Source organism: Staurois parvus, unplaced genomic scaffold, assembly GCF_062004578.1.
Source record: "Staurois parvus isolate SC_StPar_1 unplaced genomic scaffold, SC_StPar_1.0 ptg001134l, whole genome shotgun sequence".
Classification (NCBI taxonomy): domain Eukaryota; kingdom Metazoa; phylum Chordata; class Amphibia; order Anura; family Ranidae; genus Staurois; species Staurois parvus.
The window spans coordinates 2,539,994-2,558,744 of NW_028318930.1; the positions used below are offsets into that span (position 1 = coordinate 2,539,994).

General features: G+C 44.6%; 1 protein-coding gene across 1 annotated transcript in view; it reads right to left on the reverse strand.

Moving 5' to 3' along the window:
* Window positions 1–18,751, reverse strand: part of RNPEP (arginyl aminopeptidase) — a 43,930-nt gene that overhangs the window by 8,542 nt on the left and 16,637 nt on the right. The window contains exons 5-10 of the mRNA XM_089659186.1: window positions 17,251–17,486; window positions 16,957–17,070; window positions 14,895–15,007; window positions 11,979–12,087; window positions 577–801; window positions 34–176 (exon numbers count right to left, since the gene is read on the reverse strand). Coding sequence (XP_089515312.1) covers window positions 34–176; window positions 577–801; window positions 11,979–12,087; window positions 14,895–15,007; window positions 16,957–17,070; window positions 17,251–17,486 — 940 coding nt within the window. The remainder of the gene's footprint in view (window positions 1–33; window positions 177–576; window positions 802–11,978; window positions 12,088–14,894; window positions 15,008–16,956; window positions 17,071–17,250; window positions 17,487–18,751) is intronic.

Here is an 18,751-nt window from a genome sequence, read left to right on the forward strand (position 1 = left end):
GCTATATGTTGGGAACATTTCCCATCCACATACCTGGCAGTATAAGAAATCACGGACTTTGGAAAAATGATCCTGGTAATCATTTTTCAGCACAATTTGAGCCCAACGAAGACGGAGTTCAGCATTGGTGGCTTCCGAAATCTTTGTATAATATTTTCCAAGCTCTTCCACATTACCTTTAAAACAGGATAAGAAATGTAAATAAATGAAGCTTAAGCAGAATGCCTTTTACTTATTTATACTATTCTGTAAACTCTACCTACAATTTATTGGTTGCCATTAAGTGATATGTTATATTTGAAATAGTTAATTAACTCTCACAAGTGTGCCATTACTTTACTTAAAGCAGAACTAAACCCCCCTATACTTTACAGCCAAGCAATCCATCATTTTAGTCTCTGATCCCCAGTTGCCATGGTGCTGCATGTGATCAGTTTTGACTCCAGCCATTTAGCTTGTCAGTTTGGTTGAGAGCAAAGCAACTATGACAGTTATCATTAATGCCATGCCTTGAATGTAACCGTTTTGGGAAATGTAAATTATTGGGTTTAGTTCTGCTTTAACATATTTTCTTACCAGGTGGTAGAGGGGACTTTGCAAGAACCCGATCCAAAAAGTATACTATCTGATATGTTTTCCAAGAAGAAACGTCCATTTTTCCAATAGCTTGCATGTCCAGTGGAGAAGATGACCAGAGATCAGCCAAATCATCAGCTGGTTTCATGAGCATAGTACCAACAGACAGGTCTGGCAAATAAGCAGGCCAACCAGGGGTATCTAGCCAATGGTCAAATTCCAAACCTGAGGAAAAAAAAATAATAATAATAAGAACAATACATACAAACAGCTGATTTGCAGAGTTGTGAAAACAGAAAAAAAATAAAGATGCCAATAGATCTGGAGGTAGACTGAACAATCCCACTAGCTGTAATCAAGGAAGTTTATTGCAATTAAGTGGAAGAACCACACATCTAGAGTCATCCCTGAATAAGTGAAGGGGCAAGCCCACTTAAAAACCCAGCTTTAAACTTACCAGTAACTCTATTTCCAGCAATCTAACAGTAAAGCCCTTGAGAGATGGAGCTCCTCCCACAGGGACAAGAAACACATTGCCCAATGAGAAAGGCAGTCCTGCAGGCACATAGTTTATATGAAAACCGAAGGATGACTCTTAAAATTACAACATCATAATCAAAGAAAAAAAAACAAACAAAATTCCATAAAATAGGGGGTGGGGGGGAGAACACTCTGTCCTGGAAGGCTACTGGTAAAAGAGTTAACTCTGGATTTTCCCACAGTTGTCTTTCAAGACAGCCTGTAAGTGTGGAGCAAGAACGTGCCACCTTAGGGGTCCACTGCTTTCAGGAGATTCCACACAAAAGTATGACTTTGTCTAGACAGAGTGGCAGCCTTACAAATTTGGTCCATAGTGCCACCAGCCTTCTCTGCCCAAGGTGTAGTCAATGATCTAGTCAAATGTGCATTCAGGAATTGCGGAGACTTGGTGTCCATGACCTTGTAAGCTTCCAAAATGGCTAACATAATCCAATGGGTCAAAGCAGCTTTGGAAGCTTGCTTCCCTTTGTGCTTACCTGTGAAAAGCACAAGCAAGGCCTCTGAAACTCAAATGTCTTTTGAAGCACTAAGATAAGATAAAAGACATTTACGAAACATCCAAAAACAGAGCCTCCCTTCGTTATCATTAGCAGACTGGCTAAGATAGAAAGATGGCAGTACTACGTCCTGTGAATGGTGAAAAGCCAAAAGAGATTTTTGGCAAAAAAGCTGGGTATGTTTTCAGAGTTCTGTCAAATTCTAACGAGTACCCAACTTCTATTCTCTCTCAAAATAAATTGTTGGAAGAATCCTTTTTGTCATTGTGGCAGGAACTCACTTAAAGCATAGTTTGTCCTTTGGGAACAGGTTACATGTTTTAGCTGTTTTTAGTGTGGCATATGTAACATGTTCCCGCTCCTGAAGCTCTCACACTGATCCCTCCCTCTCTGAGACAGTGGGGATCTTCTCCCCGCACCCGCTGTTACAATTTGAAAAAAGAGCACAGCTTCTGTGAATGAATGCCTACAAGTACCGTCAGCCTTTGTGGCTGATGGCTTGTAGTTCTCAAGGAAATGAAAAGGGAGCTGGGGAGTGCCCTCATGTTTCCTCCTGCCTTTACACCAGAAGGGATGCCAAGGGCCACAAAACATCATACATACACACACAGTTAGGTCCATGTGTATTTGGACACACGCACAATTTTATTTTTTTTCAGTTGCCGTATTTTTCGCTCCATAAGACGCGCCTAAGTTTTAGAGGAGAAAAACTAGAAAAAAATATTCTGAACCAATGGACTGCAGACACAGTACAGGAGATGACCAGAGACTGCGGACACGGTACAGGGGATGACCAGAGACTGCAGACACGGTACAGGGGATGACCAGAGACTGCAGACACGGTACAGGGGATGACCAGAGACTGCAGACACGGTACAGGGGATGACCAGAGACTGCAGACACGGTACAGGGGATGACCAGAGACTGCAGACACGGTACAGGGGATGACCAGAGACTGCAGACACGCCACAGGAGATGACCAGAGACTGCGGACACGCCACAGGGGATGACCAGAGACTGCGGACACGCCACAGGAGATGACCAGAGACTGCGGACACGCCACAGGAGATGACCAGAGACTGCGGACACGCCACAGGAGATGACCAGAGACTGCGGACACGCCACAGGAGATGACCAGAGACTGCGGACACGCCACAGGAGATGACCAGAGACTGCGGACACGCCACAGGAGATGACCAGAGACTGCGGACACGCCACAGGAGATGACCAGAGACTGCGGACACGCCACAGGAGATGACCAGAGACTGCGGACACGCCACAGGAGATGACCAGAGACTGCGGACACGCCACAGGAGATGACCAGAGACTGCGGACACGCCACAGGAGATGACCAGAGACTGCGGACACGCCACAGGAGATGACCAGAGACTGCGGACACGCCACAGGAGATGACCAGAGACTGCGGACACGCCACAGGAGATGACCAGAGACTGCGGACACGCCACAGGAGATGACCAGAGACTGCGGACACGCCACAGGAGATGACCAGAGACTGCGGACACGCCACAGGAGATGACCAGAGACTGCGGACACGCCACAGGAGATGACCAGAGACTGCGGACACGCCACAGGAGATGACCAGAGACTGCGGACACGCCACAGGAGATGACCAGAGACTGCGGACACGCCACAGGAGATGACCAGAGACTGCGGACACGCCACAGGAGATGACCAGAGACTGCGGACACGCCACAGGAGATGACCAGAGACTGCGGACACGCCACAGGAGATGACCAGAGACTGCGGACACGCCACAGGAGATGACCAGAGACTGCGGACACGCCACAGGAGATGACCAGAGACTGCGGACACGCCACAGGAGATGACCAGAGACTGCGGACACGCCACAGGAGATGACCAGAGACTGCGGACACGCCACAGGAGATGACCAGAGACTGCGGACACGCCACAGGAGATGACCAGAGACTGCGGACACGCCACAGGAGATGACCAGAGACTGCGGACACGCCACAGGAGATGACCAGAGACTGCGGACACGCCACAGGAGATGACCAGAGACTGCGGACACGCCACAGGAGATGACCAGAGACTGCGGACACGCCACAGGAGATGACCAGAGACTGCGGACACGCCACAGGAGATGACCAGAGACTGCGGACACGCCACAGGAGATGACCAGAGACTGCGGACACGCCACAGGAGATGACCAGAGACTGCGGACACGCCACAGGAGATGACCAGAGACTGCGGACACGCCACAGGAGATGACCAGAGACTGCGGACACGCCACAGGAGATGACCAGAGACTGCGGACACGCCACAGGAGATGACCAGAGACTGCGGACACGCCACAGGAGATGACCAGAGACTGCGGACACGCCACAGGAGATGACCAGAGACTGCGGACACGCCACAGGAGATGACCAGAGACTGAGGACACGCCACAGGAGATGACCAGAGACTGCGGACACGCCACAGGAGATGACCAGAGACTGCGGACACGCCACAGGAGATGACCAGAGACTGCGGACACGCCACAGGAGATGACCAGAGACTGCGGACACGCCACAGGAGATGACCAGAGACTGCGGACACGCCACAGGAGATGACCAGAGACTGCGGACACGCCACAGGAGATGACCAGAGACTGCGGACACGCCACAGGAGATGACCAGAGACTGCGGACACGCCACAGGAGATGACCAGAGACTGCGGACACGCCACAGGAGATGACCAGAGACTGCGGACACGCCACAGGAGATGACCAGAGACTGCGGACACGCCACAGGAGATGACCAGAGACTGCGGACACGCCACAGGAGATGACCAGAGACTGCGGACACGCCACAGGAGATGACCAGAGACTGCGGACACGCCACAGGGGATGACCAGAGACTGCGGACACGCCACAGGGGATGACCAGAGACTGCGGACACGCCACAGGGGATGACCAGAGACTGCGGACACGCCACAGGGGATGACCAGAGACTGCGGACACGGTACAGGGGATGACCAGAGACTGCGGACACGGTACAGGGGATGACCAGAGACTGCGGACACGGTACAGGGGATGACCAGAGACTGCGGACACGGTACAGGGGATGACCAGAGACTGCGGACACGGTACAGGGGATGACCAGAGACTGCGGACACGGTACAGGGGATGACCAGAGACTGCGGACACGGTACAGGGGATGACCAGAGACTGCGGACACGGTACAGGGGATGACCAGAGACTGCGGACACGGTACAGGGGATGACCAGAGACTGCGGACACGGTACAGGGGATGACCAGAGACTGCGGACACGGTACAGGGGATGACCAGAGACTGCGGACACGGTACAGGGGATGACCAGAGACTGCGGACACGGTACAGGGGATGACCAGAGACTGCGGACACGGTACAGGGGATGACCAGAGACTGCGGACACGGTACAGGGGATGACCAGAGACTGCGGACACGGTACAGGGGATGACCAGAGACTGCGGACACGGTACAGGGGATGACCAGAGACTGCGGACACGGTACAGGGGATGACCAGAGACTGCGGACACGGTACAGGGGATGACCAGAGACTGCGGACACGGTACAGGGGATGACCAGAGACTGCGGACACGGTACAGGGGATGACCAGAGACTGCGGACACGGTACAGGGGATGACCAGAGACTGCGGACACGGTACAGGGGATGACCAGAGACTGCGGACACGGTACAGGGGATGACCAGAGACTGAGGACACGGTACAGGGGATGACCAGAGACTGCGGACACGGTACAGGGGATGACCAGAGACTGCGGACAGTGGTGCAGGGGATGACCAGAGACTGCGGACAGTGGTGCAGGGGATGACCAGAGACTGCAGACAGTGGTGCAGGGGATGACCAGAGACTGCGGACAGTGGTGCAGGGGATGACCAGAGACTGCGGACAGTGGTGCAGGGGATGACCAGAGACTGCGGACAGTGGTGCAGGGGATGACCAGAGACTGCGGACAGTGGTGCAGGGGATGACCAGAGACTGCAGACAGTGGTGCAGGGGATGACCAGAGACTGCAGACAGTGGTGCAGGGGATGACCAGAGACTGCAGACAGTGGTGCAGGGGATGACCAGAGACTGCAGACAGTGGTGCAGGGGATGACCAGAGACTGCAGACAGTGGTGCAGGGGATGACCAGAGACTGCAGACAGTGGTGCAGGGGATGACCAGAGACTGCAGACAGTGGTGCAGGGGATGACCAGAGACTGCAGACAGTGGTGCAGGGGATGACCAGAGACTGCAGACAGTGGTGCAGGGGATGACCAGAGACTGCAGACAGTGGTGCAGGGGATGACCAGAGACTGCAGACAGTGGTGCAGGGGATGACCAGAGACTGCAGACAGTGGTGCAGGGGATGACCAGAGACTGCAGACAGTGGTGCAGGGGATGACCAGAGACTGCAGACAGTGGTGCAGGGGATGACCAGAGACTGCAGACAGTGGTGCAGGGGATTATTATTATTATTATTATTATGCAGGATTTATATAGCGCCAACAGTTTGCTCAGCGCTGTACATTATAATGGGAGACAGTACACGAGACAGTACAGTAAGGGGATGACCAGAGACTGCAGACAGTGGTGCAGGGGATGACCAGAGACTGCAGACAGTGGTGCAGGGGATGACCAGAGACTGCAGACAGTGGTGCAGGGGATGACCAGAGACTGCAGACAGTGGTGCAGGGGATGACCAGAGACTGCAGACAGTGGTGCAGGGGATGACCAGAGACTGCAGACAGTGGTGCAGGGGATGACCAGAGACTGCAGACAGTGGTGCAGGGGATGACCAGAGACTGCAGACAGTGGTGCAGGGGATGACCAGAGACTGCAGACAGTGGTGCAGGGGATGACCAGAGACTGCAGACAGTGGTGCAGGGGATGACCAGAGACTGCAGACAGTGGTGCAGGGGATGACCAGAGACTGCAGACAGTGGTGCAGGGGATGACCAGAGACTGCAGACAGTGGTGCAGGGGATGACCAGAGACTGCAGACAGTGGTGCAGGGGATGACCAGAGACTGCAGAGTGCAGGGGATGACCAGAGACTGCAGAGTGCAGGGGATGACCAGAGACTGCAGACAGTGCAGGGGATGGCCAGAGACTGCAGACAGTGCAGGGGATGGCCAGAGACTGCAGACAGTGCAGGGGATGGCCAGAGACTGCAGACAGTGCAGGGGATGGCCAGAGACTGCAGACAGTGCAGGGGATGACCAGAGACTGCAGACAGTAAAAGGAGCTGACCAGAGACTGCGGACCTTTGAGGAGGGAGGGGGAGCGAGTACTTGAATTTGACAGGTACCCGCTCCCACTTCCACGGAGTTGTCCTTCCTCCTTCTTCCCGCATCGGCTTCTGTGACAGCCGGGTGCCCACTGCGTATGCGCGAGAAGCGCTGCGCTTTGTGAATGGCCCGGAGCCTTCTGGGACCTGTCATGTGTCCCAGAAGACACCGGACCATTCACAAAGCACAGCGCTTCTCGCGCATGCGCAGTGGGCACCCGGCTGTCGCAGATGACGGCGCGGGAAGACTGCAGCGCTGGAGGGAGGGACAGGTAAGGTCCTGCAGGAGAGAAGAGCTGAGCGGCCGGCCCGATATTCTGACATCGCGGCGGCAGAAATACCGGACCGGTCGCTTTATATTCGCTCCATAAGAGGCACTGACATTTTCCCCCCTTTTTTGGGGGGAAAAAATGCATCTTACGGAGCAAAAAATACGGTACTTGCTAAAACATATTCAAGCTATAGTTATATAATGAATATGGGTTGAAAGTGCATAATCTCAGGTTTAATTTGAGGGTGTGTACATCCAAATTGGAGGAAGGGTTTAGGAATTACAGCTCTTAAAAGTAGCCATCGCCCCTTTTTCAAAGGACCAAAAGTAATTGGACAAATTAAAATCATAAATAAAATGTTTATTTGCAATATTTTGTTGAGAATCCTGTACTGGCAATGACTGCCTGAAGTCTGGAACCCATGGACATTACCAAAGACTAAGTTTCCTCCTTTCTGATGCTTTGCCAGGCTCTAACTGCAGCTGTCTTCTTTTGTTCTTTGCAGGTCTTTCTGCCTTTAGTTTTGCCTTCAGCAAGTGAAATGCATGCTCAATGGGGTTGAGATCAGGTGATTGACTCGGCCATTGCAGAATATTCCACTTCTTTTCCTTCAAAAGCTCCTGGGTTGCTTTTGCAGTGTGTTTTGGATCATTGTCCATGTGTACTCTGAAGCACCGTCCAATCACCTTAGCTGCATTTGGCTGAATCTAGGCTGACAGTATATCTCTAAACACTGCAGAATTCATCCAGCTGCTTCTGTTTTGTCACATCATCAATAAACACCAATGACCCAGTGCCACTGGAAGCCATGCATGCCCATGCTGTCACACTGCCTCCACCATGTTGTACAGATGACGTTGTGTGCTTTGGATCATGAGCTGTTCCAAGCCTTCTCCACACTTTTTTCTTCCCGTCATTCTGGTACAGATTAATCTTCGTTTCATCCATCCAAAGAAAACTTTTCCAGAAATGGTCTGGCTTTTTTAGATGTTTTTTGGCAAAGCCTAATCTGGCTTTCCTATTCTTCAGACTTATGAATGGTCTGCACCTTGTTGTGAACCCTCTGTATTTGCTCTTGTGAAGTCTTCTGTTGATTGTAGACTTTGACAATGATACGCCCACCTCCTGGAGAGTGTCCTTCACTTGTCTGGATGTTGTGAATCAGTTTTTCTTTACCATAGAGAGGCTCCTGCGATCATCCACCACTTGTCTTCCATGGACGTCCATGCCTTTTTATGCTGCTGAGCTCACCCATGCGTTCTTCTTTCCTCAGAATGTACCAATCTGTTGATTTGGCCTCTCCTAATGTTGCTGCTATCTCTCTAATCGATTTGTTTCATTTTTGAATCCTTACACTGGCCTGTTTCACTTGCATGGACAGCTTAACAAGGGGGCTGCAAGATCCCGGCCTCCCCCCCCCCCCCCCCCCCATGTGAATTAGTATGGGGCACATGGTACCCTTACTCATTCACAAAAAAACAAAAAGTGTAGTGTGAAAAAAAGACAGGACATGGGCTTTGACAAGTCCTTTATTAAAAGAGAACACTAAAAGAATGTCCCCTGCAGTGTATCCAACGTCAATCACGATGCCCGCCGTCAACGCCCCTTACACAGCTTTAGGCCTGGGTCCCCCCAGGCCTGAGCACCAACATTTCCCAGGGCCTGGCTACTTGCCATCTCACCGAATCCACCCACTTGTCATCCCACCAAGTCCTTCAGTGCACCCAATTTTATTTTAACATTCTTACAACTTAATATTTGAAAATGAAGAGTGTATTCCAAGTCATCAGTGCTTTCAAGATTTAACAGTTAAGGCCCCTTTCACACTGGTGGACCGATTGGGTCTACCTGTCCGTTTTTCAGGTGGACCCAATCGGACGCCTCATTGTATTCTATGGAGCGCTGGATGTCAACAGACATGTGTCCTTTGACACCCGCCGGTATCCGATTCAATCAGATTGGATGGAAACGGACAGGCGATCCGTTTCCATCTCACTGTCCCATAGGAATCAGCAGGCCGTGTCCGTGTTTGTGTCCGCTCCAACATGGACCTGTCATCCACTTGCACATCAGGGATCAGCGGGGAGATCCCGCGTTGAACAAATAGATCCACTGACAGGTCCGCCTCATGTGAAAGGGGCCTAAGGAATTATATTTTGGCCAAAAAATATGAAGCCTCCCTCCACTACATTTCACCTCTCCTCCCTTGACCTGCCCATTTCACAGTGAAATGGGCATGTAACAGAAAGGGGGTAAACTTTTCACCCTACCTTCCTTCGGATGGCCATTTCATTCCAATGCAGCAAAGGGATGGTCCAATCCAGCAGAGACATCCCCATTTATTCAGCAAAGAGACAGCCCAGTCCAGCAATGAGACAGCCCAATATAGCAGACAGACATCCCCTCAAGCAAAGAGACAGCCCACTATAGGAAAAAGAGATCCCCTCCAGCAAAGAGACAGCCCAATATAGCAAAGAGACAGCCCAATATAGCAAAGAGACAGCCCAATATAGCAAAGAGACAGCCCAATATAGCAAAGAGACAGCCCAATATAGCAAAGAGACAGCCCAATAACAGCCCCTCCAGAAAAGAGACATTCCCTCCAGATCCCTTCAGCAAGAAACAGCCCAAAAACATCAGTTCAGCTCACAGATATAGGAATTGTACAGCAGCAAAGTAGCACCAACAAATCTGCCTTTATTCATCTCCATTATATGGGAATAGTAGTTTAAACCAGATTGATAAGGGTGCTTGTGTTTCCTTTCCAGGTCACATGAAGTGACAAGGACATTGCATTTCTGTCTAGATCAACAGGTATTTTCTGCAGGATGCAGCCACCACATCGGAGGACCGGTAAACGTCATTACATTTTTCAATCAATCAGTAAGCTCCTATATTATAACCCTTCACACAAAATCACAACTTTCTCCCTAGAAAGTATATAATCTAATAAATCCTTTTGTGACACACATGAATCCCCAAATAAATAAATAAATAAGATAAAATAAAAACTCCAATTATTAATATACTCAATATAACTTCCACTAAATTGTGTTTACATAAATCCACACTCAAAAAAATAGACCCAAAAAAAATTATTATTAAATATATAAATTATATATAAATTTATATATACAATTGTGTTCAATAAACCCAAAGTGTCCAACTCCCAAAAAAGATTTTTCCTTTCAATCCAGTAAGACAGAAATTGGTTCTAAAACTCCATGATCACCTCAAAGAAAAAAATAGAAAAGAGAAAATTCATAGTGTATTACCCTTTTAAATATAAATATATATACACTCCACTCTGTGCACAACACAAAACGCACCCCCAAAAATTATTTTGTGAAAATTATATCCAATATATATCACAATCCAAATAAAAATAAATAGGTGAAACACAATATAAATAAATTAAATAAAATAAAACCCAAATCGTGAAAAAACGTGATCACTCCAATCACAAGTGAATAGTGATACTAGGTACTAGTACCCTCTAAACTCCAGCCAAAAGTGATGCTAGGTACTATTACCCTCTTGCAGTATTTTCAAGCATGGGCTGACATAGGAAATCCGTATCTCTCAATCCTTCGCTTTCATAGATATTCCTCCCAACTCCTCATAAAAGCATAGCACACAGGAGGACACACGAGTGTGTCCTCCTGTGTGCTATGCTTTTATGAGGAGTTGGGAGGAGTATCTATGAAAGCGAAGGATTGAGAGATACGGATTTCCTATGTCAGCCCATGCTTGAAAATACTGCAAGAGGGTAATAGTACCTAGCATCACTTTTGGCTGGAGTTTAGAGGGTACTAGTACCTAGTATCACTATACACTTGTGATTGGAGTGATCACGTTTTTTCACGATTTGGGTTTTATTTTATTTATTTATATTGTGTTTCACCTATTTATTTTTATTTGGATTGTGATATATATTGGATATAATTTTCACAGAATAATTTTTGGGGGTGCGTTTTGTGTTGTGCACAGAGTGGAGTGTATATATATTTATATTTAAAAGGGTAATACACTATGAATTTTCTCTTTTCTATTTTTTTCTTTGAGGTGATCATGGAGTTTTAGAACCAATTTCTGTCTTACTGGATTGAAAGGAAAAATCTTTTTTGGGACTTGGACACTTTGGGTTTATTGAACACAATTGTATATATAAACTTATATATAATTTATATATTTAATAATAATTTTTTTTGGGTCTATTTTTTTGAGTGTGGATTTATGTAAACACAATTTAGTGGAAGTTATATTGAGTATATTAATAATTGGAGTTTTTATTTTATCTTATTTATTTATTTGGGGATTCATGTGTGTCACAAAAGGATTTATTAGGTCATTACATTTTTGTTTTTAAGTTTAGAAGGAATAAGGATGTGAACTATTAACTTTCCTGTGCTTATTGCTTTGACTGCACTTCTCTCCTCCATGTAACTGAACATGAGGCAAAAGGTGTGCTTTCTCATGAGATGGAAAAAAAATCAGTTGCACAAACAGACCCATCATTAATTTTAGTGTGTCAGCCACCAATGCATTGTGCCCAGTGACTGAGATTCTCACCCTGCAAAAGTGCCTCTGATTTGCAATATAGACTAAATATAGCATAAGCATTTTCAATGAAGAGAAGATCCATATGTGTTTTATACACATTATGTATATTTGAAAAATCCTAGACTGGTGTAAATGAATGCTTTGCAAAAAAACAGAAATAAAGAATGTACAGGTATAGAGGAAAAAAATATCTACATACAATACAAGGGCTGGAATTAAGAATTGATTTAGACGTACCCTTGATTTTATCAACATTCTTAGCTTTAAGCTCTGGGAAGTACTCTAAATAAAATGCCAAGGCTTCATCAGCAGTTATGCTCTGAAATTTAAATTTGTCAACATAAGCCTGAAAAAGAACAAAGATAATAATCATTGCATTTGCTAGAACCATTACCTTCTCATTCTTCTTTTCAAATGTAATACTGCTTTAAGGCAGCGTACCAATTAACAGAACAGACCTTCAAACATACGGTACTTCAAAAATACTTTCCACCTGAAAACATGTGGTCAAGCTGTATTTTTTCTGGCCTAAATCACTCCCCTTAAAGGTGCAATGGAAGAAGACAGGGGATGCACACAAGCCAAGTCTGCAATTCTTTGCAAAAATGATCTTATGCGCCAAATATTACATATTCAACTAACCCGTTGGTGTGGATTTTTAGGGCCTTAAACAGGAGTTGAGGGGGCAACAAAATGCCTCCTCACCACCTGTCGAACGCCATCTGAAAAGCAATCCACTGCTGATTGCTCTTCAGAAGCTGACCCATATATAAACAAGCTCTAAAACAATTTCAATAACTTAGTGAAAAAAAAAAATATGCCCCGTAGGTTAACAAAATACTTTGCAAGTATTTATAAAAACTTTTTTGGAAATGAAAACCTTTCCCCTCTGAAGAATCCACTATTTTACAGGAGGGAATTAGATTGACAGTGCTGTTTCACAGGTTTGCAACTGCATGTAATTCCCACACAATCAGCCCCAATGTCATACAAGCCCAAAGCATTTGAGGGTTTGACCTAGGGTTTTAACTTTTGACAATCAAACCATTAAAGCAGTGGTTGCAAAAGGGGTAAAAACTAGTTCTAATTCACAACAGCAGCTGTGACTTTGTTTTATGCCAGGTACATTACTGCATGCATGTTAATGTACGTTGTCAGGCGTTAATGTGCACTGCAGGAAGGCAGTCCATAGGCTACCATAAACACCACAAAGCATCTGCACCATTTATTTTAATGTACAACACCACAGATGGTTCAAATACAAATGGCACCACAAACGTCACAACGTAAACCTGGCCTAAATGGTTTTCACTCAGATTTACTAACTTACCAATGGAATTGAAAGCCACCAAATCACGTCTACAGACTACTAAAAATTGCTGCCCTTTACTGTCCCAATTTACCTTTGGGTCCTGGGGTTCACTTGTCTTCAAGAGTCGGGGACCCAGTAAGCTATGTTAGGAAAGAGTTGGAGGAGATTTTTGAACTTTAGTTCACCATTTTCTGCATTAATGGAGTCCAGAACAGCTCAGCCCTTCTAACGTCAGTGGTCCATTTAGTCCACTCTGCTACCCTCATAAAAAGCTCATATTACCACGTGGGTTTAGCATCACAGAAGGGCACGTTATCCTCTTTGTTGCAGCAACAAATTTCAAAATTCCAATTAAAAAAAATAAACTGTACTAAAACAAACCCGTTAATACACATATACAACATGCAAGAAATTAGCATAGAAATACATACATAAACCTATTTTATATTATACATATAATGTATCCTACATGCACACTATTGGCAGAAGAATAATTCCAGGACCATCATTTTAGTTTAGCTTTAAACCGATCAACTGGAAAGATATTTATTGTTTTGCCCAATTTAGGCGTCTTAGCTTTTCACCATTTCACAAGCATGCAATTTTGTACCTAGATATATAACACGAATTCCAAAAAAGTTGGGACACTGTATACAATCTGTATAAAACAGAATTCAATGATTTGCATAAACCCATATTTTATTCACAGTAGAAAATTATACCATAGATTGTTCAAAATGAACAGTGTAGGTGTTAATTATGTGGTGCACCAGAACAGTGCACAATAAATTGTGAGTGCATTTTATTTTTTTTTTTATTTAACCACTTGCCGCCCGCCCTATACTCAAAAGCTCTGTTGCATGACTGTGCAATTGTCATTCAAAGTGTGAGGGAGCTGAAACCTGAAAATTGCCCTGGGCAGGAAGGGGGTAAAAGTGCTCAGTATTGAAGTGGTTAATAAAAAGAAACTTTTATCAGAAAGAACTATGATTGACTTTATTTTTTGAGTGTATTTATAGGGGATTGGAGAATACCATATGAATCATATCTCTGAATGACATTTAGTGGGGTCGGGTACAAATTGGAAGTACATAAACCCATTTGAAAAGCCAGTAAGAGCTGAGCTGGTGGTACATAACCCCCTTAGAGAGGGCCTGATTTGACCTATTTTACTTATAGGTATGAGAAGATGAGAGCAAACAAAAAATTATACCAGATGGGTGATAATGATCAAGATAACATGTAGGTAAAGTATAATCATCAAATTAAACATAATAAATTGTGTAGGAGGGGTCAGATTGGTCCAAAATTCATTTTGCAGCAGAACAATGAGACCCCAAATATAAAGCCAAAGTTATAAAGAACTATCTTCAGTAAAACAAAGAAAAAGGAATCGTGGAAGAGATGGTATGGCCCCCAAAGAGCCCTAATCTCAACATCATTGTGTCTGTCTGGAATTACATGGACAGATATAAGCAACTGAGACTGAAGATCTGTGGTTAGTTCTGCTAGATATTTGAACAAGCTACCTGTCAAGGTCCTTAAAAACTGTACTTCTATACCTAGGAGAACTGATGCTATTTTAAAAAGCCAAGGATGGGCACACCAAACAATGATGTGATGTAGATTTTTTTTCTGTTTATGCACTTTGTAGGTTACACAATTAAAAATGATGCCATTAGTTTTGAAAGCATCCTAGCTTTACAACATTTTTCACAAGTGCCTAAACTTTTGCACAGTACTGTATACTGCACAATCCTTTTACAATGTATTTAGGATTTTTAATACCTGATAGGAACTTTAATTCTCAATAGTCTGTATGTCCCTACATCTACATTTACCTTAAGAAAAGTGTCAAATTTACTTTGATCCCCAACAAGGTAAGCAAGATAAGATACGAAGCAGAATCCTTTCTCATAAGGGGTCTCATTGTATGTGTCATCTGGATTCACTCCTGCACAGAAAACACAGAAAATACATATTAAAGCATATTACCTTAAATGTATATGTTATTTTTACTAGCATGTTCTTTATCAATAAAAACTCATTTCTTGGTATAACACAGATACAGTCACAATTTGCAAGACTTCTAAATACAAGTGAACCTCTCATAAACGTAGCTCAGACATTTATTGTATTTCAGGGAAAAAAAAGTGTTACATTTTAACCACTTGCCTACCGGACACTTATACCCCCTTCCTGCCCAGGCCAATTTCCAGCTTTCAGCACTGTCACACTTTGAATGACAATTGCGCAGTCATGCAACACTGTACCCATATGAAATTTTATAATTTTTTTTGTGACAGAGCTTTATTTTGGTGGTATTTAATCACCTCTGGGTTTTTTATATTTTTCTTAAACAAACCAAAAACCACTGAAAATTTTGAAAAAAAAAAAGTTTTTTCTTAGTTTTTGTTATACAATTTTGTAAATAAGTGATTTTTCTCCTTCACTGATGTGCACTAATGAGGCTGCAGTGATGGGCACTGATAGGCTGCACTGAAGGACACTGATGAGGAGGCACTGGTAGGTGGCACTGATGGGCACTGACAGGCATCACTGATGGGCACTGAAAGACAGCACTCCTATATGGCACTGATAGGTGGCACTGATGCGCAGCACTGACTGGCCCTGATAGGCGGCACTGACTGGCACTGATTGGCAGCACTGATAGGTGGCACTGACTGGCAGTGATGGGTGACACTGAAAGGCAGCTCAGATGGGCACTGATATGTGGCATTGATGTGGCACTGATGGGCACTGGCAGGTGGCACTGCTGGGGCTACACAGATCATCATGGCACACTGATCATCAGTGCCCTGATGATCAGTGCACATGTCCCCTCTGCGGAATGCCAATTACCAGCTCTGCTCTCCTCTCGAGCTGTCAGCGTGACAGCTCGTGAGGAGAGAAATGCCGATAACTGGCATTTCCCTATTTACATGTGATCAGCTGTGATTGGAAACAGCTGATCACATGACCGAGCTGACATCTTCAGCTCTTTCCGTTGATCGGTAATCCGCTGTATCCGAGGGACACAGCGCACCGCCGATCACCACATCATATGACGTCCTCCCAGAACGAGAGAACCACCTTGCGCCCGTCATTGTACTATATGGCGGGCGGGAGGTGGTTAAACAAAACTACAAACACAATGAAATTAAAGTATAGTTTACTAGAGTAGATGAGATACATTTTAGAACAGTTCACCATGCATTTGTATGAACCCATGTGTATGAAGACAAACTGATACCAAACTGACAATTATTTGGGTTATTCCCCTGACCTATTGTCATGTTTTCTCAGTCTCCTTTCAGACTAGTCTATCAGGGAAACAAGTATTCAACGAGGGAAGTCTGAATTCCCATCCTGCATGTTTATTTAATTTCAGCGCTTAAGCAAGATGACAGAAGTCACCAATAAAAACTGTTTGGTAGAGGTTTCTCACAGCCATGTTTTCCTTCAAGGCTCCATGGACAACTGACTGCCTGTTCACTGAGTGAGTCCTGTGAGTAGACTTCATGTATGGGCACAGGAAAAGAAAAAAAAAAAAAAAAAAAAAACAAAAACACAAAATACAGAAAAACACCTTTTGATCTTGGCAGAAATCCAGTTGGCTGGTAACAAAGGTCACTACCTTTACTGTAGTATAACCTCAGCGTTGTTAGCCCAGTAAGTGAGCATTGTCATTTCAGGATAATAAATGTGTTACTGGTAGGTTCACTGGGCAAACATAAAATATAGTCTAATAGAATACTAAAAGAAAAAAGCAATAGAACTCAGATTGGTTTCACTTTTTACTCAATTTGCTTTTAATACTTACACAAATAGGAGGCCAGAATCCTACAAAAAAAAAAAAAAAAAAGGGGGCTAATAGTAATGGAAATAAAGGCTTTTACCCACCAGGTTCAATCTTGACTCTGAGCTTGTTTAAGGGATGGCCTTCTCCAGATGCATCCATGTGCTGACGAAGAAGAGCCCGTCCTGTGGCTGCTTCTAGACAACTGTATGCATGGCCTGTGAATAGGATTAAAACCTTGTCAGTTAGTAGAGAGAACAAGAGCTGAAATATTTTATTCTGGTATATATGTAAGATAGACAAACTGGAACAATGTACACTGGATAGAAAAAGTAGTATGAATATCAATTCCTGCAAGAGATACTGTACATTGACACCAACATACTGTAAGGTTTTACCATAGAGTTCAGTGGTAATCCTCCGCTGGGCATACATAGTAAAACCCTCATTCAGCCAGAAGTCTCCCCAGTTAGCATTGGTCACCAAGTTACCAAACCAGCTGTGGGATATTTCATGGATAATAACATCAGCCAGAGAACGATCGCCAGCCAGCAGACATGGGGTGACAAATGTGATACAAGGGTTCTCCATACCACCAAATGGAAACGATGGAGGCATGAACAAGACATCATACCTGAAAAGTCAGATACCCAGAAAGTTAGTCACGGGTCACAGTTTACAGTAAAAGCTGAAAACTTTATAATGGCATACAGGTTTGAATAAGAGACTATATAATCAGTATTTGCCAGGAAAGCCTTAATGTACACTGATAGAGAAGGCTAGAGGGGCTGGTTAAAATTTAAGCAGAAAACTCTGTGTACTCCTTTAATAGGAAAAATACAAGTTATAAAAATAATATATTTATTTAAAAGAACATACTGTATTTTAGGCATGTATGGTGATATGTCTTAAGGACACGTGGCCAACTACTACTGCCCAGGAACATTAAAATGAATGTTCTTTTGGAACAGGCTGCAGTGAGGGGCTCAAGGTTTTCTTTAAAAGCACTGCAGAATGAGGCCGATTTACTGAAGGAGCCACTTCAGTCACATGGAGATGAAATGGTATGCAAGGCAGATTTCTTCCTTGTTCCTATTTATTACAGTGCAGACAAGCTGAGGGCAATGTTTATAAGTGGCCTGGGTCTGTGATGACAGCTTTCAAAGCACAGCAAAATAATGGACTAGCAAAGGACTAAAGCACTATATTATACAGTATTTATATACTGGCAACAGGCTGGGCAGCGCCTTACAAAACAAAAAGCAAACAGTACATTTACAATACAGAAGGTTTAGTGGGGCATTGCTCTTGCAAACTTACAATTAAAATGGGCAAAATTATACAAATACAATTGGGAGGGATGAACTGACAGAGAAGCTAAAAGTACAGTTTTTAGCTGGGGACATGAGAGGAGGAATATTAGGAACTCAGTTTTGGACTGATAGAAGTTGGGAAAGTGGTGTAACATCAATGCCAATAAGTCAGTAAGTTCATTACAGAGAAAAGGAAGCCAGATTTGGGAGTTGTCAGCATATAATTGTTTGATACTCCTTTTTATATTTACAAAGAGTTAATTTGTTTTAAATGTAAAGTGATCCTTTAAAACCTAGACTTAATGTAGAACTGTAGGAATTCTTTTCTGTATTTAAACAAGAGATGATAACCTCTATTGCTAACGGTGTCCCATTGGTGATATATCCCTTTACTTCCTTTCTCATAGTCACAAAAGAAGTTGGAAGTTTGAAAATCCTTCCAAAAGGTAGTCACCAGGATCATCAGAACTAGTGCAACCATTCAGAAAATGTATTGACCATTTTACAATAACAATCATTACTTGAAACATTTGTAGTTTCCTCACATTAAAAAAAGAAAGATTTCCCATCTATTCCCGTTCTGGTG